The sequence below is a fragment of the Ailuropoda melanoleuca genome, chromosome 4 (genome assembly GCF_002007445.2).
Source record: "Ailuropoda melanoleuca isolate Jingjing chromosome 4, ASM200744v2, whole genome shotgun sequence".
Lineage (NCBI taxonomy): Eukaryota > Metazoa > Chordata > Mammalia > Carnivora > Ursidae > Ailuropoda > Ailuropoda melanoleuca.
This window is the reverse complement of record NC_048221.1, coordinates 10750295-10776507: the sequence shown is the minus strand read 5'-3', so window position 1 is coordinate 10776507 and position 26213 is coordinate 10750295. Positions and strand designations below refer to the sequence as shown.

Sequence of the window (26213 nt, the reverse complement as noted above, 5' to 3'; positions counted from 1 at the left end):
ATTGTTTTATGGTCCTCATAGAATGGCTTTTGAAAAAATAAATGAGACAATCCATATAAGATTCTGAGATCTGCCCATGGTGCACTAAAAGTCTCAATAGATCTCTTATTTTTTTTTAAAGATTTATTTATTTATTTATATATTTATTTATTTATTTGACAGAGATAGAGACAGCCAGCGAGAGAGGGAACACAAACAGGGGGAGTGGGAGAGGAAGAAGAAGGCTCATAGCGGAGGAGCCTGATGTGGGGCTTGATCCCATAATGCCAGGATCACGCCCTGAGCCGAAGGCCGATGCCTAACGACTGTGCCACCCAGGTGCCCCTAAATAGGTCTGTTATCATACCAAATGTTTTAAAAGTGAAGGGCTAAATGTCAACTTTAAACCTGTATTAAAAACACTAAACTCCTATTGATTTCTCAGAAGAATTATGAATCCAAGGATTGTTGTACCCATGGTTTCATAGGAAAGGAACACACTTTTGCTTTTTGAAGAAGGAAGAGCAATTTTCTAGAGCTATCAGGAGTTGTGTGCCCACCATAAGTCAATGTTGTGGAGACCCAAGGGGCATGGTCAAGACAGGTTCTTCAGTCTTCGATTTGGAAAATAACTTTCACTCAGGGCTGTGGAAGTTTCAGTGTTAGAGCTCTGGAAGCTAGGCAAGTTCAGAGAGGAGCAATAAACATTGGATGCACCTAAATTCTAACCTGGTCTCTTGGGAACAGAAAATCTACAGGAAAAAACTCCATTCTGTCCAGATAAGTTCCCACGGGGAGATGTGCTCAGGGGTTGGAGTAATAATGGGAAAGTGTTTAATGAGCAGGGTTAGGGAACAGAAGCAGCAAACATAAGGAGCTGTAAATATCTCATCTGCTACAGCCACTGGGCATGTTCAACCTTGAGCTGGAGAAGACATGGTTTTGTGTTTGGGTTCCAAAGTCTAGCTGGTGGACTCATGATTCAGTCCTTCCTGCTGTCCTGTCTGGAAACAGAGCTTCAGTCTCCATCATCACCAATCCGGGGGGGAATTCAGACATCCTCATAGAGACCTTTGTCTCAGAGACCCCATCCTTGTGAGTCTCAGATCTCAGCAGGTATTTCAGGAAAGGTTCAGAGAGAATGAGCAGAAAGATTTTACTTGAGGTCACCTGACCACCTATCCAGCCTAGCCTGGAGCCAAGTGATCATTATGTTTGTTGGTGTGGTGAACTCATTAATTTAGTGTGAATTTATTTCATATATTAAAAAAAGAAATGTCTATGAACTTGGCAATAAGGATTACTGTAGATAATTAAGTGGTGGGAATAGAAGTTCAGTTGGATGAGACTAAAGTAGGAATGGGGGGCATTCTCTTTAGGAAAATGTGTACAGTTCCAAGGAGATTTGCAGTAAAGGGGATTATAAAAATAGACTGACTACTAGGTATGAAGGCAGGTGCAGAGCCTTGAGGGCATTTAAAAAATATTTTTAAGATGGGGTACATTGGAGCATATTCTGTATTTATTAGAAAGATCCAAACTTGGATTCTTAACTATAGGAAAGACTGAGGGTTATTGGATCGCAGACCTCCCTTTTCAATAAACCCTCTGGGTCAAACTCTCTCTGCTTCTGAGTGCACCCAACTCTACAGACACCACAGTTCATGCCCACTGCAATCCCCTGGGACCCGTGAGCATCAATCCACTTTGTGTCTTTGTGACTGTGAGTGGTTGTGGGCTTGCACATACACCTTGTTCTGTTGTTCCCAGGTCACAGGTGGGTGCTATCCTACTGTCCTTTGCAGGGCCACCACTGCCCTGATAGCTGTTGCCCAATCATTTGTCCAGTTGTTTCATCCCTCCCAGGGGATGGTAAATGGCCCACACATTCTAGTCTTTTTCAGGGTGCTCAGGCAAAGCGTGGTCTCCCTACCAGCCCGACTCCTGGTTTATGGTGACCAGAGCTGAGAGTACCTTGAGGGCTTGCTGACCATAACCAGTGTCCTGGCTCCATTGCTAGGGTGCTGTATGGTTTCAGGCATCTCTTCTTTCTGTGTCTCCTGGGATCCTGAGACCACAAGGAACCACCTAGAATTCTGCTCTTTTCATCCCCTGAGCCCCTTTCAGAAAGCCATGTCTTTCACTGGAGTAGATTTATAAGGGTTCAGATTTTGCCCTCTGATCTTATGTCACTTTCCAGTAGCCAGCTTATGGAGGCTCCTCACTCTCCATTTATCTTCTGATATCTCCCTGCAGATTCAGGTCTCCACACCTCCTAATTTGTAAAAAGAAGTCATTTTCTGCTTGCAGCATTCCAGATATATTTTCTTAAGTCTCAGGCTGAATTTGTGGGTATTCAGAATGGTTTGATAGATATCCACCTAAATTCAAGGTACCAGATGAAATGAGGTCCCCTACTCTTCCTCTATCTTGCCTCCCTCCTTCGTGGTTTATCAATTTTATTAATTCTTTCAAAGAACCAGCCTTCTAGTTTCATTGGTCTGTTCTAGCGCTCTTCTGGTTTCTATTTCATTGATTTCTGCTCTTATCTTTATTATTTCTCTTCTCTGCTTGGTTTAGGCTTTATTTGCTGTCCCCCCACCCCCCAGCTCCTTTAGGTGTATGGTTAGCTTGTGTATTGGAGATTTTTCTAATTTTTTGAGATAGACATGTATTGTAATGTGCTTCCCTCTCAGGGCCACTTTTGCTGTATCCCAAAGGTTTTAAACAGTTGTGTTTTCATTCTCATTAGCTTCTATGAATTTTTAAAAATCTTTCTTTAATTTTCTGGTTGACACATTCATTCTTTTTTTTATTATGTTCATTTAGCCAACATATAGTACATCATTAGTTTTTGTTGTAGTGTCCAATGATTCATTAGTTGCATGTGACACCCACTGCTCATGACAACATGTGCCTCCTTAATACCCATTCATTCTTTAGTAGGATGCTCTTTAACCTCCAAGTGTTTGAATTCCTTCCAAATTTCCTCTTGTCAGAGGGGAGGAGGGTGGGGGATTGGGATAGGCTGGTGATGGGTATTAAGGAGGGCACATATTGCATGGTGCACTGGGTGTTATACACAAAAAATGAATCATGGGACATTGCATCAAAAACTGGGGATGTACTGTATGGTGACTAATATAAAAAAATAAAAATTATAAAAACAAAACAAAACAAAAACAAATTTCCTCTTGTGATTGAGTTCCAGTTTCAAAGCATTGTGGTCTGACACTATGCTGGGAATAATCTCAATATTTTGGTATCAGTTGAGACCTGATTTGTGACCCAGTATGTGATCTAATTTGGAGAAATCTCCATGTGCACTCAAGAAGAATGAGTAGTCTGTTGATTTAGGATGGGATAATCTGTATATATCTGTGAGTCCATTTTGCCCTGTGTGTCATTCAAAACCCCTTTTCTTTGTTGATGCTCTGCTTAGATGATCTGTCCATTACTGTGAGTAGGGTGTTGAAGTCCCCTACTATTAATGTATTATTAGCCATGTGTTTCTTTACTTTGGTTATTAATTGCTTTATATAATTGGCTGCTCCCACATTGGGGGCACAAATATCTACAATTGTTTAATCCTCTTGTTGGATTGACCCTTTAAGTATGATATAGTGTCTCTCTACATCTCTTACTACAGTCTTTGATTTAAAATCTGGTTTGTCTGATTTGAGATTCTCTCAACTTTACCCTCTGCCCCTCCTGTTCATTCTCACTTGCTCTCTCTTTCTCTAAAAATTAATAAATCTTGTTTAAAAAAGAGATTGAAACCCAAATTGGAGGAATTTCAGAGAAAAGATGCCACAAAGAATCATGAGAGAAGGGGAAGAATCATCTATTACTCAGTCATATGAGGACCAGGGTCGTGAAATACATAGGGATAAATATGGAATAAAAACCAGATGAAGGCCCCAATGTGGATATTGTAATGAAGTGAAACGGGGTAGTAAACCTATAGTCAGTTAGTGGTCCCTTAATCTGGAGGAACCCTAGCACCCACAGGGGCTTCCCACTGTCTCTGCAACCTGGCTTTTCCAATAGGCTCTTTTTTCGTATTACTTTTCCCTCATCAGCAGGTAGTGACCTTCTGTTAAATCTTTTCTTGCATTTGGGCACCTGGATGGCTCAGTTGTTAAGCATCTGCCTTCAACTCAGGTCACGATTCCAGAGTCCTGAGATCAAGTCCTGCATTGGGCTCCCTGCTCAGTGGGGAGTCTTCTCCCTCTCACTCTCCTTCTGTGATCTCTCTCTCTAATGAATAAACAAAATCTTAAAAAAACTATTATTGCATTCAGTGCCATGGATAAGAAAGTTTTGACTATATCCCAGAGGAAAACATACCTTTTACACTTGATCAAGCATGTGTACACAGGCAAACACAGAAATAAACACTTGCTCATGGGCATTCATGTACACATACAGCTCAAGGAGGAAAAGCACAAAATGATTTGGTATGCCCCCGACTGTATACAATGCACTCTGATATTTTCTATTGTGGCTTATTTATTCTCACTCTCTCTCTCTCTCTCTCTTTTTTTTTACTGATTTGAATTTTTCTTTAAATAGGATTTTTTGAATAATAATTTTTTATGATGTTATGTGAGTTACCATACAATATATTCTTAGTTTTTGATGTAGTGTTCCATGATTCATTATTTCATTCTTACAAACCCGTCTGACCCACAAATGGTCCTAATCTCAGAATATGGAAAACATTCCTCTCACAGCCTCCATTCCTGTGCTAGTAACTCCCTGCTTCTGTTCCCTTTCTTATCACTGACAACTTCTGTGAGCAGATTCTCTCCTTCCTTTGTGCAATATGTATTTATTCGTACTGTTCCCATCCAAACTATTTCTGGGGCTAAAGGGCAGGAGAATGTATAAATGCCCAGGGCACTCTCAGTCTACCAGGGACCACACTCAAATTTTAAAAATTAATTAAAAAAAACCAAGTCTTTTCTCAGTGTCTTTGCACTGATTGTTCTCTCTGATGGGCACACACTTCCCTGGATAACTTTGTGTCTCCTGCTATCTCCTCCTGGAGGCCTCTGTATAAATGTGTGCTGGTCTACCTGAGAAACCAATAAAAAAATAACACCTCATTCACTCTCCTTTTTACCAGATTTTTCTTCAGAGCACCTGCCATCTTCTGATATTCTCTCTGACCTTTTATCTGCTTATCTTCTCCATTAGTGAACTATGAAGACACTTGTTTCCTGACACCTATACTCTTTGCCTGGAGGTCAGTCAGTACCCAAATTTATTCCTCAAATGTGTGACAAAATTTCTCATTAAAAGTATGGAATACATGAGTACTTGGGAAAAAGGCCAAGTGTGGGATGTCCATTCTCATGCAGAGCTGGCATAAGGAGTATGGAGAGGGGACAAGTTCCATACAAAAATGAGGGATATTGACTTTGTGATTGCAAAACAAAGATTGTAGAACTTCAGTGATATTTGTAATGTTCATTATTGAGAAAATTAGTCATGTTATTTTTTGTTTCCTGCTAGTCACCTCCACCACATGGAACCAGGAAATGATACACAAATTTCAGAGTTTCACCTTCTGGGATTATCAGAGGACCCAGAACTGCAACCCCAGATATTTGGGCTTTTCCTCTCCATGTACCTGATCACTGTATATGGAAACCTGCTCCTCATCCTGGCCGTCAGCTCTGACTCCCACCTCCACACCCCCATGTACTTCTTCCTGGCCAACCTGTCCTTTGTAGACATCTGTTTCACCTCCACCACTGTCCCCAAGATGCTGTGGAACATCCAGACTCAGAGCAAAGTCATAACCTATGACGGCTGCATCACACAGATATTCTTTTTCTTACTATTTGCTGGATTAGATGACTTTCTCCTGGCTGTGATGGCCTATGACCGGTTTGTGGCCATCTGTCACCCCCTACACTACACGGTCATCATGAATCCAACCTACTGTGTCCTTTTGGTTCTGGTGTCCTGGGTGATGAGTACCCTGAATTCTTTATTACAAAGCTTAATGGTGTTGTTGCTGTCCTTCTGTAGAGAGGTGCAAATCTCCCACTTTTTCTGTGAAATCAATCAGGTGGTCCAACTTGCCTGTTCAGATGCCTTTCTTAATGACATGTTGATGCATTTTGCAGCTGTCCTGCTGGCTGGTTTTCCCCTAGCTGGCATCATTTACTCTTACTCTAAGATTGTTTCCTCCATACATGGAATTTCATCAGCTCAGGGCAAGTATAAAGCTTTTTCCACCTGTGCATCTCACCTCTCCGTTGTCTCCTTATTTTATTGTACAGCCCTAGGAGTATACCTGAGCTCTGCTGCTACCCAGAGCTCCCACGCAAGTGCAGTGGCCTCGGTGATGTACACGGTGGTCACGCCCATGCTGAACCCCTTCATCTACAGCCTGAGGAACAGAGACATAAAGGGGGCTCTGAAAAGAATCTTTTGGGTTCCAGTGATGTGAGGGCCAGTCATTGTGGGCCTGAAGAAGTACCTGTGATTGTTGGTCTCACAGCCTCAGAGCCAGGGACTGCTATTTTTAGATCAGGTTGTGGAAGTAGCATCTGCTCCTTCTATTTGTTTTTCTGAGAGAGCATGAGTGGGGAGAGAATCCTCAAGCATACTTCCTGCTGAGTGTGCAGCCTGAGGTGTGACTTGATCCAGAGCCCTGAGATTCTGACCTGATCTGAAATCAAGAGTCTGATGGTCAACCAAGAAAGCCACCCAGGTGCCCCGAGTCTTTCAATCATTTTACATCACCACCTTCACTCCTCTTCCTGATCATGTGGACTCTAACACTGCTCTGGTTAAGTCTCAGGCTCCTGACAGGGATGCTCAGGTTAGGAAAGCCCGGGCACCCCTCCACCCCTGTGCTGTGGACATTCCCACAGATGCTTCCCTGACCGGAGCCTCTGCTGTGGCTGCACCAGCCCTTGGGTTCTCATTGTGACTGCAAGACAGGCCTCAGCAGCACCCATCAGAGACTCTAACAAAGCCAGGTTTATTCCTCACAGGTCCTGGAGGTTAGAGGCAGAAAGGTCTGGAGGGGGGCAGAGATTTAGAGTGAGTGAGAAAAAGCCCACAACTGGGGGTCCTGCCTTTATTGGAATCCATGGGAAGAGTAGCTACAAGTTGCCCATTTCACTCTTTATTGACCAGTTTAAAATATATGAGCTATATTCTGGAACCGAAGGGGAAAGCAGGGTCACACATGTGTCAGTATTGAGGTTACCCAGGGCTTTCTGAAGAGGTGCTTCATGCCTGGAGGCAGCCTCAGTGCTTAACTAGAAATAGTGTCCCACACCTGACAATATGTTTATTCAATATGTTTGTCCTTGAAATGGATGCCTCAGAAATCAAAAGCTTCATGTCAGGCACTTTGTCCGTCAACATGCTCCTGTGCTTCATAAATAGTCTCCTTGTTTTACTCTATCATTCACCTAGGTGTCCAGAATGCCTACCACAGCCACTGGCAAACGCTTATTAGCAAATGTATATCTCCAGCGGAGTCTAAATAAAAAGACAAATTTGAATAAATAGATTGACCTTGTATGTGCTTAGTGTCTGAGACAACTGCAAACATGAGGATGCATCCTCTTGGGTAAACACCTAGTAGTGTGATTACTGGATCACAGGGGAGTTCTACTTTTAATTTTTTGAGGAACCTCCACACTGTTTTCTCAGTGGCTGCGCCAGGTTGCATTCCCATCAACAATGCAAGAGGTTGTCCATATCTCGCCAACAACTGTTGTTTTCTGTGTGGTTAATTTTAGCCATTCTGACAGGGGTGAGGTGATATGTCATTGTGATTTTCATTTGCATTTCCCTGATGAGTCTTGTTGAGCATCTTTTCATGTGTCTGTTGACCATCTGTATGTCTTCTTTGAGGAAATGTCTGTTCATATTTTCTGGCCCCTTTTAAATTGAATTATTAATTTTTTGGTGTTTACTTGTTTAAGTTCTTTATATATTTAGGATATATTTTTAAATTTTTTTTCTAGGTTTTTTTTTTAATTTTTTTTAATTTTAATTTTTCATTAGGTTATGTTAATCACCATACAGTACATCCTTAGGTTTTGATGTAGTGTTCCATGATTCATTTCTTGGGTATAACACCCAGTGCTCCATGCAATATGTGCCCTCCTTAATACCCATCACCGGGCTATCCCAATCCCCTACCCCCCTCCCCTCTGAAGCTCTCTGTTTGTTTCCCAGAGTCCATAGTCTTTCGTGGTTCATTCCCCCCCTTCATTCTTCCCTTCCCACTCCGACCGATCTCCCTGCTATTTCTTATGTTCCATAAATGAGTGAAACCATATGATAATTTTCTTTCTCTGTTTGACTTATTTCACTCAGCATAATCTCCTCCAGTCCCGTCCATGTTGCTGCAAATGTTGGGTAATCATTCTTTCTAATGGCTGAGTAATATTCCATTGTATATATGGACCACATCTTCTTAATCCAGTCATCTGTTGAAGGGGATCTCTGCTCCTTCCACAATTTAGCTATTGTGGACATTGCTGCTATGAACATTGGGATGCATACAGCCCTTCTCTTCACTACATCTGTATCTTTGGGGTAAATACCCAGGAGTGCAATCACTGGGTCATAGGTAGCTTTATTTTTAACTTCTTGAGGAACCTCCGTACTGTTTTCCAGAGTGGCTGTACCAGCTTGCGTTCCCAGTGTAGGAGGAGTCCCCTTTCTCCACAACTTCACCAACACTTGTTGTTTCCTGTCTTGTTATATTTGGCCATTCTAACTGGTGTAAGGTGGTATCTAAGAAACTGAGTGTAAGCCTCTCCATTCATTTATCCTTGGGTAAGGGCACTTTGTGTTAAAACCCTACCTTAAGTGGAAAAAAAAATAGTCATTTTAGAGATACTCAGCCCTGTTAGGTGGTACAGGGAAGTTCTCTTTGCATAAATGTAAATGCGGTTCTGTCTTTGAGGCCTCTGTACTTTAAGATAGGAGAAGCGATGCATTGTTAAAATTAAGGCCAGGTATTCTATTCTGGATTTTTTGTCTAAATTTCTCCATTCTTAGTATTTCATGTGAATGCAAACATTCATTCTTTTCATTTCTTTACCCTCCAAATTTCTCTCAAGCTATCTTTCAACATAGTAGGTAGGTTATGATGAATTATAATTATGAGTCTTGTACACGTACATGCATGCATATGAGTGTGTTTGTTTGAAAGAAATATTATTTTTTATAATAATTTTTTATTGTGTTATGTTAGTCACCATACAGTACATCATTAATTTTTGATGTAGTGTTCCATGATTCATTGTTTGTGTAAAACACCCAGTGCTCCATGCAACACATGCCCTCCTTAGTACCCATCACCGGCCTATCCCAGTCCCGCACTCCCTGCCCCTCCCCTCTGAGACCCTCAGTTTTGTTTCCCAGAGTCCAGAGTCTCTCATGGTTCATATCCCCCTCTGATTTCCCCCCTTCCTTTTCCCCTTCCTTCTCCTAATGCCTTCCATGCTATTTCTTATGTTCCACATATAAGTGAAGCCATATGATAATTGTCTTTCTCTGCTTGAGTTATTTCACTTAGCATCATCCCCTCCAGTTCCATCCAATTAGTGGGTATTCATCCTTTCTGATGCCTGAGTAATATTCCATTGTATATACGGACCACATCTTCTTTATCCATTCATCTGTTGAAGGGCATTTCAGCTCCTTGTAGAGTTTGGCTATTGTGGACATTACTGCTGTGAACATTGGGGTTCATATGGCCCTTCTTTTCACTACATCTGTATCTTTGGAGTAAATACCCAGTAGTGCAGTTGCTGGATGACTCCTTCAATTCCTGAAGTTGCACACTTTACATATGTACAGTTTATCACAAGTAATAATGCTCCAATAAAATAATTAGAAATTAAAAATTCTAGCAGTATATAACTCAGGGTCAGACCTGGAGCACAGTTAGCTGAGTCACACCAAATGGGGTGGGAGATTTCCCTTTTCTTTCTTTTCTTTACTTTTTTTTAAGATTTTATTTATTTATTTGACAGAGAGAGACAGCCAGCGAGAGAGGGAACACAGGAAGGGGGAGTGGGAGAGGAAGAAGCAGGCTCCCAGCAGAGGAGCCTATTGTGGGGCTCAGTCCCAGGACTCCGGGATCATGCCCTGAGCCAAAGGCAGACGTTTAATGGCTGAGCCACCCAGGTGCCCCGAGATCTCTTTTTCAACTATGAAAAAGCACTGGCTCACATGTTGATATTAAAATAGTGAAATTAAGGCAATTCATATTTGATAAACTCATTTTTTCTTGTAAACTATATTAGCCTAAATATATAAAAGGAGTAAAATGACATAAATTGGTTCAAGATGGAAGAGCACTACAGCCACACACCTCCTGGATCAGCCTTAGAAACAATGTAAAGATTTTTACCTTACTAAGGACTCTTGAGGAGCCCTGCAGAGATCAGAACAACTCCCTCCCTACAATCCTCTTCGATAATAATGATGCTACATTAAGCCATTTTATTTTAGGGTGCTTTGTATGCAGCAACAGCTGATATAACAAGCAAATTATGCAGAACTGAAGGCATTTTTAATAAACTGATTCTTTTTATTGTAGGCTTTTTAAAAAATAATTGATGATAACATTCATGATTATTCTGTTCTTCACGTTTATCTCATGTAACTGTGTTAAAAAAAATGTGTCCATTGAGGCCCCTTTGAGGCAACATGGAAAAGTTCGACAAGAATCCAAGCTTGCTGGTGAGTCACCCTGTGCTTGTGAGAATGATTGCATAATGGATGATACTGAAATTGTTCATTCACTGACCCTTCAGTGGTTATGGCAAAATTTCAAAGAGTAGGAGATATTCCATTTAGAGAAGTGGAAGGAAACATGTTTGTGTGTGGTACTGGAAAATTTCAACCAGAAGACAGAAAATAATTTATTTTGCATGACAATAAATGTATGCTTTAATATTTGGCTTAATCATCCTTAAAAACAAGTTTGATTCTAAGGCCATATTATGTCACTCTATTTTATCCATATTTGTCTTTCTGTGTAGATTCCACTTGGAGACGTGCATATTATTATCATTTTCTTTTTCGTTTTTTTTTTTTTTTTTTTTTGCAAGTGACTATGGTAAGCATGGTAGACACAAGCTGTGTAAGAGGACAGGATCCTAATGTGTAGAAAAATCCCATGATTAGCAATAACCACCAGTATGTCAAAGTCTGCATTCTCAGGAAGAACAGTTAAGGTAGTGATACACAAAGGAATGATGTTCACAAAAGGGAAGCACAGTGGTCTCAGATTTTTCTCTGTTTAAAATTTAAGTAAATAGCTGTTTTGCCTAAGAGTAGATTTTCCATAGGAATAGTATTCAGTAAATCAAAAAAAAATACTGACTATGATATATTTCATTTGAAAGGAAATTTTTCATAGCAGATACATGTAATCTTATGAAATAAGTGAGAATGCCCAAATATTTCATATCCAAGGTTAGGAATAACATTGAGAAAGTAGGAAAATGACATAGGGAAAATCTCTAGGATATCAGAGATATCACAAAAGTTAATAAAGCAAATTATATAAATTATACAGAGAGGGTGAGATAAAAGAATAAAAATTCTAGTAAAAAAAAAAAACGGATGAGGTATGTCCCACTTCCACAATCTGAACAAGGAATCTCAATATTTAGCTCATGCTTTGAGCTCTGCAATCATGGGCACCTCTTTAGCCCCAGGACAATTGGCTCTTTTAGAGCTGTCATCTCAGAGAATCTCATCAGAGCCCTCTTTATGTCTCTGTTCCTCAGGCTGTAGATGAAGGGGTTCAGCATGGGCGTGACCACCGTGTATATCACCGAGGCTACTGCACTTGCGTGGGAGCTCTGGGTAGCAGCAGAGCTAAGGTACACTCCTAGGCTTGTACAATAAAATAAGGAGACAACGGAGAGGTGAGATGCACAGGTGGAAAATGCTTTATACTTGCCCTGAGCTGTTGAGATTCCACGTATGCAAGAAACTATTTTAGAGTAAGAGTAAAGGATCCCAATGAAGGGACCACCACCCAGCAACAAAGCTCCAAAATACATCACCATGTTATTAAGAAAGGTATCAGAACAGGAGAGTTGGATCATCTGATTGAGTTCACAGAAAAAGTGGGAGATTTCCAAGACTGTGCAGAAGGACAGCTGCAACACCATAGAAGTTTGTAATAAGGAATGCAAGGCACTCAGGATCCAGGACACCAGAACCATCAGTCCACAAAGCCAGGGGTTCATGATGACCGTGTAGTGCAGGGGGTGACAGATGGCCACAAAGCGGTCATAAGCCATCACAGTCAGGAGAAAGACATCTAATCCTGAAAAGAGTATGAAAAAATACATCTGGCTGAGGCAACTTTCGTAAGTGATCACTTTGCTCTGAGTCTGGATGTTCCACAGCATCTTGGGGACGGTGGTGGAGGTGAAACAGATGTCTGCAAAGGACAGGTTGGCCAGGAAGAAGTACATGGGGGTGTGGAGGTGGGAGTCAGAGCTGACGGCCAGGATGAGGAGCAGGTTTCCAAACACAGTGATCAGGTACATGGAGAGGAAAAGCCCAAAAATGAGGGGCTGCAGTTCTGGTTTCTCTGAAAATCCCAGAAGCTGAAACTCTGAATTTCCGGTATCATTTCCTGGGTCCATGTGGTGGAGGTGACTACCACTATAGGGGAAAATAACATGACTAATTTTCACACATAGTCACTGGTCACGTTGTGGAAATGCAACAATTTATATTTTCTAGTCAAGAAACCAATTACATACAACACAAACAATGAATCATGGAACACTACATCAAAAACTATTGATGTACTGTATGGTGACTAACATAACATAATAATAATAAAAAATAAGAAACTAATTGCAATATTTTTGAATGGATTTGGGCCCCTTGAGATGATCCCCACTTCCTCTCTGGTTATGAATTTCCTTCCCAACATTAGATTTTTCTGAAAGTTCAGGTATTGTATAGTTTTATTAAGAAATCATTTCATGAACTTGAGGAATATATGGAGTGTTGACCATGTCTTGGAAATTCCTAGTCATAAAGTAGAGGGTGCTGAAAAGCAAAAGTTTCTACAATTCAATGATTGTGATGGGATAGAAGCAGATATAAAAATTAAATAATTGTGAGATGGTGACAGATGCTATGAAGAAAATGGAAGCAGTTTGTAGGAGAAAGTGTATGGGTGTTATGTTGGGTGTTCAGTCAAGACTGACTAAGAAGGTAACATTTGAATAGAGACCTCAAGGAAAAAAGGGTGGAAGATGGGAGGTCTTCCTGGCAGAGGGAACTGTCAGTGCAAAGACTTTAAGAAAGTGTTTCTGTCAGAAAATTAAGGCTCAGAAGGGAGCCAGTGTGTTGAGGGGAATGGGCAAGAGGGAGAGTGAGGAAAGGTGGTCGCAGTGAATTTTGGAGAACCCTGTGGCCTCATAGCTGCTTAAATTTCAAGACACAGCGACTTCCTCGTCCACACTATGTGCCTCTTGCACTTTATGATCTGGTTGCAATAGCGTCCTGTCCATTGACACCCTTCCTTAGTATCATCTATTGATGAAGTTTGGCCTGTGTATTATAATGGCCACCTTGTAACAGAAGATCCCATTTATTCCTGCTCTGAGGACTGCTCTCACTCATCAAGGTGCCCATGCACATGTGCGCACACACACACACACACACCCACTCACATTCACAGCACAGCACATCATGTCCTCCTGTTGTTTGTTATTCTATGTCCTTCTCATCTCCCCCATGCCTGCCCCAACACAGTGTTTAGGATGTGAATGCATACACATCAAATTACCTTTCCCTTTAGGAATGTAGAAATAAGACCCAGAAATTCCTATTTATAGCTTCCCAGGGACAAATCATCTTGGGGTTACATTTTGGAGTGGCTACTTTCTGACCTGTGTGTAAAGAAACATAAATAATTGTGTTCAATAAAGGAGGGGGAGAGGGAGAAATGGGATGGACTTAAAGAGTAAAATGATTTAACAAGCTCAGTTTTCCTGACAGACTGCAAGGAAGGAAAGCTGCTTTGGTGGTAGTGACATCAGGTCCTGGTTACATCTCATTTATACCCAGCAAAAATAATAAAAGAGCAAAATTAAATTTGTCCACAGCACAAAGCAGCGAGATCTTCTTGGTGTGAAACACCTTACAGATTGAATATCACAAAAGAAAAATGAGTAAAAAGAATAAACCAACACTTCACAAAATCTGGGTGTTTTTATTACCAGATAGCAGATGACTTGTTTTTTCTGTGCCTATTCCATATTTATTTGATCAGTTGGTTTTTATTTGGTCCAATAGAGGATAAGGTGAGTCCCTTTATCACTTTTCTTACGGGACATCTTTTTTGTGTTTATTTGTCATTCTTACCCTATGGGTTTTAGTCACATTCTTGACAAGTCCAATGAGCACAACTGCTATGGTTCTGTTCCTTTCCCAAAATGCACAAGCCTTCACTGACTCTAGAAAATCCTGCACACCTCATGGCAATCTGTCCTCTTACTCTGAATACACTTGATGTGACTTATCTGAGGACAGTATCTTGTGCTCACATGTATCTCACTGCACTCTTGTCTGTTACTGTGATGTAAGGACCAAAGAAAGCAAGGACTTCACTTGTGCTGTTCATGTTTTTCTTTATGGGTGTGGATGTATATGCACTTATATAGAAACAAATTAAAGAAAATGAGACATTATGAAATACAGAGAATGAGAGAGGTGATAAAACCAGGTTAAGGGGAGCCGTTTCAGTGTAACTTTATTCAACAAAAATGAGGGTAGTTCAGAGAACTAACTGAAACAGGGGTCTACAGGAGCGGTAATTGCACAAAACCAACATGAAGGAATATTAAAATTCCCCACCACCTTGAACTAGAAAGGTACAACAAGTAAAGTTCTTAGAAATTTCTGGAATGTAGCAGATGCTCTTTTGGTAGTGTTGAATGAATCAGGAATTAGAGCTCATTAAATATGTAGATTTAATACATGGCAAAGTTGCAATTCAGTTTTGTTGGAAAATGGATTACCGATGGAAATTGTCACAAAATGCTTTCTACATGGAAGGAAGTGCAGTGGCTGCTTGTCTCACACACCTCACAAAAATCAGAAGGAGTAAACCCTCAGCGTAAGAGTAGCCATCCCATTTTAGATGCATATCCAGAAACCTACACATGAAACCCACAGGCAAAGCATTATAATTAAGGCAAAAATCTCAGAAGTAAGAAGATATATTTAACTAAACAAAATTTAATGCTATTTTATGACCAAAATATCTCACTAAAAGTCAATAGAGAAACTGTGATTTATAACAATTATTTGAAATGCTGATAATTATAGATAAATCGGCATATAATATGTGGACATATAATAATAATAGACAAATGTACATGGTGATGAAATATAGGAATCTTTGCTCAAGCTTATTAACAGTTTAAAAACGCTACAAGAATCTCTTTCACACCCAACACCCTGAAAAAACACTTAAAGTGCTGTCACATTAATTGGGTTTGGAATTTTTAAACAAGTAGCAAATGTGTACTTTCTTTTTTTTTGCCGATTAATTTTTATTTTTTTTATAATAATATTTTTTATTATATTATGTTAGTCACCATACAGTACATCCCTGGTTTTTCATGCAAAGTTCGATGATTCATTAGTTGCGTATAACACCCAGTGTACCATGCAATATGTGCCCTCCTTATTACCCATCTTTCTAATTTTGCTGTCAGAATTGTGTAGTGTTATAGTGCCTTGGGGACGATCTGAAGAGAGTTAAAATATTAAAATACAGATGTTTTGGGGACATCTCGCTGGCTCATTCAGTAGAGCATGGGGCTCTTGAGCTTGGGGCTGTAAGTTCAAGCCTCATTTTGGGTGTAGAGGTTACTTAAAAAAATAAATATTTTTAAAAAATACAGATATGCTCTAACTCAGGGTTTCTCAGTCTGTGCACTACAGACATTCTGGGCCAGAGACTTCTCTGTGGTGGTCTGTGTCCTGTCCATACAGGATGTTAGAGCATCCCTGGCCTCCGCACGCCCCTCCCCAGTGTGACAGCCCAAAAGTTTTCTAACATTACTCAATGTCCCTGGGGACCTAATAACCTTTGGTTATGAAACATAGTTTTATTTATTTAAAACTATTTTGTAGCATTGATATAATCATAATTTAAAAAGGAAAAGATATGATAGATCGTCAGAAGTGTAAATGGCACAGCCACACCATGAGATGTCATGTAAATGTTGAAATCATGAATCAGCATTACACTGGTTGACTGGGGGACTGTAGAAGGTATTCCTGAGTCAGAAAGACTGGGGGAGAAAAGCTAGAAAGAAAGATTGTGCCAGAACATAAAAGTTACTTATGATTTGCATAGGTGTCTTTTCATATATCCGAATTGAAAGGGTGTGAATGTGTAAGTGTATATAACACAGGATAGTTTTAGAAGAGACAGAGCCTTTTGAAAGAAGAACAGTGAAACTGTACTTAGGCGAAGCAGAGTGGCTCAAAACAACTGTCTGAAATGAAATGGAAGGAGAACCCAAAACCAACTTCTGAACAAAAATATTTAAAAGATTAAGAATTTAATGAAATTGACATGGATCCAAATCTAAATTAGGTTGTCAAGGCCTAGGGAATAAAGAATTTGAAAAAGTCATTTAAGGTGGAGAGAAAGCGATATCTAAAGTTTCATGTCACATAAAGAGATATGGGACAAGTATGCTTATGGAAGGTAAAGGTGATTCTTGGTCAAAAGTAAAAAATCCGGGGCGCCTGGGTGGCACAGCGGTTAGGCGTCTGCCTTCGGCTCAGGGCGTGATCCTGGCGTTGTGGGATCGAGCCCCACATCAGGCTCCTCCGCTATGAGCCTGCCTCTTCCTCTCCCCCTGCTTGTGTTCCCTCTCTCGCTGGCTGTCCCTATATCTGTCAAATAAATAAATAAAATCTTTAAAAAAAAAAAAAAGTAAAAAATCCCTTCGACGTGATGGCATTTTATTTTACAAATAGATCCAATAATAAAGGCCACAAGGAACAATAAAGAATACAGAGATGTGAACACTAGTTGAAAATACGTATAAAGGGTGATTTGTGAGTAGTAAGTATGCAGAAGGACATTCACTTTCATTTTTTAGAAAGCTGGTATTCACAAGTGAATAAGTGAATAATATCAAGGTGACAGATCACTTATTCAAGGAAAAAAAAAGAAAAACTAGAAAAAGCAGCGTATGGAATCTATTATGACTACTTCACAGACTTTACCACACAGAATTTATACACTCTCACATTCTGCACAAATATATCTACACATACATAAAAAAGTGAAATGGCAAGTAGCTAAATTGGTAAAATAAACAGTAATCTTTCCCTGAAAGAACATAAGAAACAGGAATAAAACCAATCATACTCCACTCTGCAAACACCGAGGACACCCACAATTTTCAACGGAGAAAGTGGGTGGTGAGCTAACCCAGACCCTGTTCAGGCTCACATGTAACGAGGTAATTGCAAAGGAAGCTCATTAGCAGACCCTTTTTCACATAATCCATGTAAAACATTTCATTTGAATACTGAAGAGAGAGGAGGTACTGTGATATGTTTGTTTCACGTACCGCTTTTGCAAGGATATACCAGCAAGAATTTTTTTGTCCGGATTTTTCTCATCACTACGGAGATGTAGTCTAATATGTTCCATCTTAAACATGAAAAGACATGTCTTCACTTCACTGTATATCCTTCCACAGCTAATACTTGACGTTTCCACTCTGGATAATTGCAAATATCCTTGGTCTTATGTTCTACTTTTATGCTTCCCATTCCTTATCTAATTGGGTTTCCATTTTTACCATTTAGTTGTTATGTTGAACCTCACATTTCTGAATTCAAAATTCACTTCTATTTTTACCATCATAAATACATAAATGAATCAATCAATACATTTCTTAAGTAAGCCAGCATACAGGCACAACAAACTCTCAGCTCTGGGCTGGGCTGCGCTGGCCCTCAGGTGACCTCAGATAGAAGCCGTTCTCTTTCATTCTCTTGACCTTCTCCTGCAGTCCCTACTGGGCAGTAAAACTCATCATGATGGGGTCTCTGAGAGGAAGGTCTCTACATGGAAATCAAAATACCTGTCTGGTTGGTAGATGATGGAAGATGGAGCTCTGTCCCCAGACAAGAGAGCAGGAATGAGTCAGACTTCAGTGCCCCATCCAAACTTAGGACCACACAAGAGATGACCAGGTCCTGTCCAGCCCGAGGTTGCCTGTGCTGCGGGACTGCAACAGAGGAGTATTTACAGCTGGTTCGGTCTGCTCATTAGGCACATTTCCCTCTGTTCCTCCCACCTGTAGGCCCATGATTTCCCTGCGGGACACTAGTGTGGACAGAAAGGAAAATTTTCCTATTGAAATTCTGTTCCTAGGGGACTGGCTGATAAGCCAGGTGAAGTGAATGTTTTCTCCTGACCCAGTCTTGACTGGGTCCCCTGGGTTCTTCAAACATTTACTTGAATTCTGTCAGGATGCTCCCAGTTTTCAATCTCTGTGCCAGTGGTCCCAAGCAGAGGTGGTTCTCTTCCCCTGGGCACATCTGGCGATGTCTGAGGGATGCTGCTAAACACCTCCACTGAGCAGGACAGCTCCCAACACAGATAGTGACCCTGCCTCAAAGGTCAGATTGAGAACATGAGAAAATGTACTCTAGACCAGCACTTCTCTAACTTCAAAGTGCATGTGAATCACCCAGGATTCTGGCTCAAATGCAGATTCTGCTTTAGCAGGTGCTGGTGGGCCCAGGAGTTCAGTGTTTCTAACAAGTTCCTGAGTGATGTCGGTGCTGCCGGTCATGGTCTGTGAATCACTCTCTGAGTAGCAAGCCTGTCCCCCTTCTTCACAAAAAATATCGTGTTTGCCTAAAATTTGGAATGAGAATTGTATCCAGTCATTGTAGAGCCTGTAATAAATTCTGTGTTTGTTTCTTTTATATAAAGACTCTTGAGTGGCACCAAATAAAATACTTTTGAAAAAGACTTTCCAATAGGCAGAATCAGCCTTCTTAACTGGTCCAAATTCTAATTCAAGGAATGTTTGAATGTTATTCTTTATAGGAAGAAGGAGGTTAATGTAGCAAATGAAATAAGCTACTAATCATCTGATTTTAATAATTTTTTTATTATATTATGTTAGTCACCATGCTGATTTTAAGCTAAAATTGGCCAAGATTATAGAGGTTGAATTAATGTAATCACCATGCTCCTCTGAATGTGAGAGAGGAAGGCAGAATAGTTGGATCAGAGAGAGATTGAAGATGCCATGTCACTGGCTTTGAAGATGGTGAAAAGACAATGAGCCAAAGAATGATTGTTGTCACTAGAAACTGCAATAGGAAAGAAGAGTCTTCCCTAGAACATCCAGAAGGAATCAGGCCCTGCAGACATCTTGATTTTAGCCCACTAACACTTAATTCAGCCTTCTGACCTTCAAAACAGTAAGAGCATGAATTAGTTTCTTTTTTTTTTTAAGATTTTATTTATTTGTCAGAAAGAGAGAGAGAGAGAGCACAAGTAGGGGGAGCGGCAGGCAGAGTGAGAACAGGTTCCCCGCTGAGCAAAGAGCCTGATGTGGGACTGGATTCCAGGACCCTGGGATCATGACCTGAGCCAAAGGCAGATGCTTAACTGACTGAGTCACCCAGGCATCCCAAATGATGTGAAGCCTCTAGTGTGGTAATTTGTCATAGCAGAAATAGGAATGTTATATAGACATTTATCCTACAAAATTGGAGGAAAGTGAATTTAATGTCTCAATTAATTCATTTCTCTTCTCTTGGGTAAGAGCATTTTATGTTGAAAACCAACCTTAATTGGAAGAAAAAAAATAGTAAAATCAGTTTGGAGCTTCTGTTGAAATAGAGTGGAAAAAGTGAATTCCCCATTGCTAAAATATGAATGTGACTTATTTATTTATTATTTACTTATTAACAATTTATTTAGTAAAGATTTATTTATTTATTTTGGAAAGAGAGTGAGAGAGTAGGCACATGCATGAGGGAGGGGAGGGGCAGAAGGAGAGGGAGAGAGAATCCTCAAGCAGACTCCTCACTGAGCATGGAGCCTGACAAGGTGCTCAAATCGAGGACCCTGAGAACATGCCCTGAGCCAAAATCAAGAGTCAGACCCTTAACTGACTGAGTCACACAAGTGCCCTTTTTATTGATTTTTAAAGTAATATTTATGCCTAATGTAGGGATTGAACTCATGACTCAGAGGGCAAGAGCTGCATGCTGGGGCTACCTGGCTGGCTCAGTGGGTGGAGCGCCTGGCTCTTGATCTCAGGATTGTGAGTTTGAGCCCATGTTGGGTACAGAGATTACTTTAAAATCTTTAAAAAAAGAAAAAAAGGAGTTGCTTGCTCTGCTGACTGAGCCAGCCAGGTGCCCTGTGACTTTAGATTTAAATATAAATTCTTTTTTTTAAAAATATAAATTCTGACTTTGAGCCCTTCATGCATTAAGATAAAAAAAAAGTAATTCATTACTAAAATTAAGGTTGCCCATTCTACTTTAAGTCTTTGTGTCTAAATATCTGCATTCTTTTTTTTTTTTTTTTTTAAAGATTTTATTTATTTATTCGACAGAGATAGAGACAGCCAGCGAGAGAGGGAACACAAGCAGGGGGAGTGGGAGAGGAAGAAGCAGGCTCATTGCAGAAGAGCCTGATGTGGGGCTCGATCCCAGAACACCGGGATCACGCCCTGAGCCGAAGGCAGACGCTTAACCACTGTGCCACCCAGGCGCCCCTAAATATCTGCATTCTTTTTAAATTATTTTATTTTATTTTTTATTATGTTCAGTTAGCCAGCATATAGTACATCATTAGTTTTTGATGTAGTGTTCAACAATTCATTAGTTGCATATAACATCCAGTGCTCATCACAACATGTGCCCTCCTTAATACCCATCACCTGGCTACCCCATTCCCCACACCCCTCCCCTCTTTAACCTTCAGTTTGTTTCCCAGAGTCCAGAGTCTTTCATGGTTTGTCTTCCTCTCTGATTTCTTCCATTCAGTTTCCCTCCCATTCCCTGTGGTCCTCCTTGCTATTCCATGTTCCACATATAAGTGAAACCATATAATTGTCTTTCTCTGCTTGACTTATTTCACTTAGCATAATCTCCTCCAGTTCCATCCATGTCAATGCAATTAGTGGGTATTCATCCTTTCTGATGGCTGAGTAATATTCCATTGTATATATATATATGGACCACTTCTTCTTAATCTGTTCATCTGTCAAGGATGTCTCAGGTCTTTCCACAGATTGGCTATTGTGGACATTGCTTCAATGAACATTGGGGTTCAGGTGCCCCTTCTTTTCACTACAACTGTATCTTTGGGGTAAATACCCAGTACTGCAAATCCTGGGTCATAGGGTAGCTCTATTTTTAACCTTCTGAGGAACCTCCATACTGTTTTCCAGAGTTGCTGTACCAACTTGCATTCTCACCAGCAGTGTGGGAAAAGGGTTCCCCTTTCTCCACTACCTCGCCTAAATTTGTTGTTTCCTGTCTTGTTAATTTTAGCTATTCTGAAATGTATAAGGTGGTATCTCATTGTGGCTTTGATTTATATTTCCCTGATGACTAGTGATGTTGAGCATTTTTTCATGTGTCTGTTGGCCATTTATATGTCTTCTTTGGAGAAACTTCTGTTCATGTCTTCTGCCCATTTCTTGACTGGATTATTTGTTTTTTGGGTGTTGAGTTTGATAAATTCTTTATAGATCTTGGATACTAGTCCTTTATCTGATATGTCATTTGCAAATACCTTCTCCCATTCAGTAGTTTGCCTTTTAGCTTTGTTGACTGTTTCCTTTACCATGCAGAACCTTTTAATCTTGATCAAGTCCCAATAGTTTATTTTTGCTTTTGTTTCCCTTGCTTTTAGAGAGGTGAATTAGATGCAAAGAAACAGAGGTTTCAGGTTGATTTCATTGTTACAATTATATAACAAAGCTTTAAAGCTTGTGTTCACTTTCTTGAATTATATATAAATGGACTCATGCAGTATGTACTCTTAATTTTTGTATGATTACTTAATCCAGAAAATTTGCCTTTTAAATCAGTTTATTGCATTTCATTGTATTTCAATGAATTTTTTAAAAGAAAAAAAATCTGATATAACTAATCAATGAATTCAGCAGGATAGAAAGTTTTCAATATACAAAAATTGGTCACCACTCTATATGCTAATAAGAAACTATCAGAAAGAGAAATTAAGAAAACAATCCCATTTACAATGGCATCAATAAGTAAATACCTAAGAATAAATTTAAGCAAGGAGCCAAAACAACTGTACGCTGAAAATGATAGGACATTGCTGAGAGAAATTGAAGATAACATAAATAGATGGAAAAATATTCCATGCTCATTGATTAGAAAAATTAATATTCTTTTTTAAAAAGATTTTATTTATTTATTTTTGCAAGAGAGACAGAGAGAAAGAGAAAGATAGAGAGCATGGGTGGGGGGGGAGGTGCAGAGGGAGAAAAAGACTCCCTGCTGAGCTGGGACCCCAATGCAGGACTTGATCCAGGACCTTGCAATCATGACCTGAGCTGAAGGCAGACACTTAACTGACTGAGCCACCCAGGTACCTGAAGAATTAATGCTCTTAAATAAATATCCATACTACCCAAAGCAATCTGTGGATTCAGTGAAATCCCTCTCAAAGTTCCAATGGCGTTTTTTATAGAAATAGAACACTCCTGCAACTTTTATGGAATCACGAAGACCTCGTATAGACAAAATAATCTTGAGGAAGAATAGAAAAACTGGAGGCATCATGTGCCCTGATTTCAAACTATATTACAAAGGTACGGTAACCAAAAAAGCATGATACTGGCATAAAAAACACACAGATCAATGGAAAGGAATAGAGAGCCCAGAAATAAACCCACAGATATGTGGTTAATTAATTTATGACAAAGAAGGCAAGAGTGTATGATAAAGATGGAACAGTCTCTTAAAAGAAATGGTGTTGTTTGAACTGGAGAGTCACATTCAAAAGAATGAAACTGGACCACTATCTTATAACATAGACAAAAATTAACTCAAAACGGTTTAAATACTTGAATGTATGATCCAAAGCCATAAAACTCCTAGAAGAATATGTACTGGTCTTGGCAATGATTCTTAGGATTTGACACCAAATGCAAGGGAACAAAAGCAAAAATAAACAGGTTCTACTTCTGCACAGCAAAGGAAACCATGACAAAATGAAAAGGCAACCTCCTGAATGGCAGGGAATATTTATAAATCATGTATCTGATAAAGGGAAATATTCCAAATATATAAAGTACTCATGCAACTCAATAGCAACAAACAAGCAATCTGATTAGACGACGGGTAGAGAATCTGAATAGACATTTTAACAATGAAGACGCACAGATGGCCAACAGGTCATGAAAAGATGCTCAACATCACTAATCAATAGGGAAACACAAATCAGAACCACAATGAGATATCACCTCATGCCTCTTGGAATGGTCAGTATCAAAAAGACAAGAAACAACAAGTGTTGGTGAGGATGTGGAGAAAAGGGAACCCCATGCACAGTTGGTGGGGATGTGAATTGGAGCAGCCACTGTGGAAAACAGTGTGGAGTTTCCTTGAAACATTAAAAATAGAAATACCATAGGATCTAACAATTCCACTTCTGAGCATTTATCTGAAGAAAACAAAAACACAAATTAAAAAAGATATGCATACTTCAATTTGATTGCAGCCTAATTACAAGAGTCAAGGCACAGAAACAACCTAGATGTTCATTGATGGATGAATGGGTATAGTGTGCTGTACCGGGTGATGTAAATAAGTTTTGAATCACTATATTGTATGCCTGAAACTAGTGTAACATTGTATGTTGATTATACTGGAATTAAAATGAAATAAAATAAAAATGAAAGTGTACACTCTCTCCCTCTCTCTCTCATATATATAATATTTCTGATCCAAGTCTGGGAAGAACTGTGGGAACGTATGAAAATGGACCAAGGGAAAAACTGTATGCATATCAGATACAGCAGAAAACTTAGTTAACACTGTTTTCTGAAATTGTGTTGTTTTCTGAAATTGAAATTTTGAATTCTAAGAAACGGAAATTTCCAGAAATACATAGGAGCAGATTCTATTTTACAATGATCAAAGAATCATGTTTTCCACAAAAGATTTATAGCAGCCATTTTTTGGTTTTGAAAAGGAAGGGAAACTTTATTGTTATTATAGAAACCTAACAGAGAGAGGAGAGGAAAGCAGTCTACCCACAGATGAAGGTAACAGTAGGCAATAAATGAGAATAAGGCAAAGTTACATTAAAACCAGTACCTACAACATACAAACTCATCAGCTGGGGAAGGCCCTGGAAACAGCCAGACTGGAGTCCTGATTGAGAGGCCTGGACAGAGCACCCTTCTCCAAGGTGAGACTTTCAACTGACCATCCCAATAAGGGCCACATTGACAGGGCAAATAATAGGGTTTGAAATTAAACATCTGTTCCCCTACAGGCATTTTGGAGCAAGCTGCATTTCCATGTTATCATGTTTCCATATTTTCAAAGAGCCTGGGCTATGTGTGCCTACCTCCTCTCCTGGATTCCATTTCGGGGACCAGCCCAGCCTGGAGTAGGAGGGGGAATGAGACAAGATTTGTAGCTCTTGGCATCCAGACCAGAAGGGTCAGCTCTGAACTGAAGCCCATATAGTATACTTTAATCGACCAGGCTATCAAGGTTATTCCCACAGCAGGAGTCTCACAAACAACATTCCTCAGCCTGCCTGTGTACATGCAGGTCCAGGTGGTCTGTTATGTGGGACAAGTCACAAAAACATTTGTCCATACAGAACACATGGCTTTGAGCCCTGCAATCAAGGGCACTACTTTCCCACCAGAACAATTGTCCCTTTTATAGCTTCCATCTTGAAGATTCTCATTAGAGCTCCTTTTATGTCTCTGTTCCTCAGGCTGTAGATGAAGGGGTTCAGCATGGGTGTGACCACTGTGTACATTACTGAGGCCACTGCACCTGCATGGGAGCTCTGGGTAGCAGCAGAGCTAAGGTACACTCCCAGGACTGTGCAATAAAATAAGGAGACAACTGAGAGGTGAGATGCACAGGTGGAAAATGCTTTATACTTGCCCTGAGCTGATGAGATCCCACATATGGAGGATATAATCTTAGAGTATGAACAAAGGATCCCAGCAAGGGGAGCACCAACCAGCAGCACAATTGAAACATATATCACTGTGTCATTAACAAAGGTGTCAGAACAGGCAAGTTGGATCATCTGATGGAGTTCACAGAAGAAGTGGGGGATTTCCACCTCTGAACAGAAGGACAGCCATGACACCATTAAGCTCTGTAATAAGGAATTCAGGACGCTCATGATCCAGGACATGAGAACAAGCAGTCCACAGAGCTGGGGATTCATGATGACTGTGTAGTGCAGGGGGTGACAGATGGCCACGAACCGGTCATAGGCCATCACAGCCAGGAGAAAGTCATCCCAGCCTGCAAAGAGTGTGGAAAAATAGATCTGGCTGATGCATCCTGGGTAGGTTATGACTTTGCTCTGTGTTTGTATATTCAACAGCATCTTTGGGATGATGGTGGAGGTGAAACAGATGTCTACAAAGGACAGGTTGGCCAGGAAGAAGTACATGGGGGTGTGGAGGTGGGAGTCAGAGCTGACGGCCAGGATGAGGAGCAGGTTTCCAAACACAGTGATCAGGTACGTGGAGAGGAAAAGCCCAAATAGGAGGGGCTGCAGTTCTGGGTCCTCTGATAATCCCAGAAGAAGAAATCCTGAAATGTGGGTATCATTGCCTGGTCCCATGTGGTGTTTGTGATGGCTAGAATTCAGGAAAAGAAATGATTAATTTTTACACAAATAGCCATTAGTAACATGGCAGAAATGCTATAATTACAATGACATTTGGGAATAAAGGCAGGCGTAAAAGAAAGTGGATGAGGTGTTATCTTTACTGGGAGTTCAGGAAGATGTAAAACAACATGATATTTGAAGAGAGACCTTAGGAAAATCTGCACAGGAGACGCACGGTTATCTGCGAATGTGTACCCTGCAGGAGAAAGAGCCAGTGCAAATGCCCTGAGGAAAGCACTTGTTTTTGATATCCAGGACCCCC

At 40.2% G+C, this 26213-nt stretch overlaps 3 protein-coding genes across 3 annotated transcripts; 1 reads left to right on the top strand and 2 right to left on the bottom strand.

Moving 5' to 3' along the window:
* The first annotated feature begins 5611 nt into the window (after positions 1-5611).
* On the top strand, positions 5612-6445 carry LOC100483303 (olfactory receptor 7A10-like). Its single transcript, XM_034657187.1, has 2 exons — positions 5612-5963; positions 6249-6445. The coding sequence occupies exons 1-2, from the start codon at positions 5612-5614 to the stop codon at positions 6443-6445; spliced, it is 549 nt and encodes a 182-aa protein (XP_034513078.1).
* A 5233-nt stretch (positions 6446-11678) lies between these two features.
* LOC100483051 (olfactory receptor-like protein OLF4) lies at positions 11679-12647 on the bottom strand. The gene has a single exon (XM_002929860.4). The coding sequence runs from the start codon at positions 12645-12647 to the stop codon at positions 11679-11681; it is 969 nt and encodes a 322-aa protein (XP_002929906.2).
* A 12296-nt stretch (positions 12648-24943) lies between these two features.
* On the bottom strand, positions 24944-25903 carry LOC100482798 (olfactory receptor 7A17). Its single transcript, XM_034657185.1, has one exon. It carries the CDS (start codon positions 25901-25903, stop codon positions 24944-24946), a length of 960 nt encoding a protein of 319 aa, XP_034513076.1.
* Between the last annotated feature and the right edge of the window lie 310 nt (positions 25904-26213).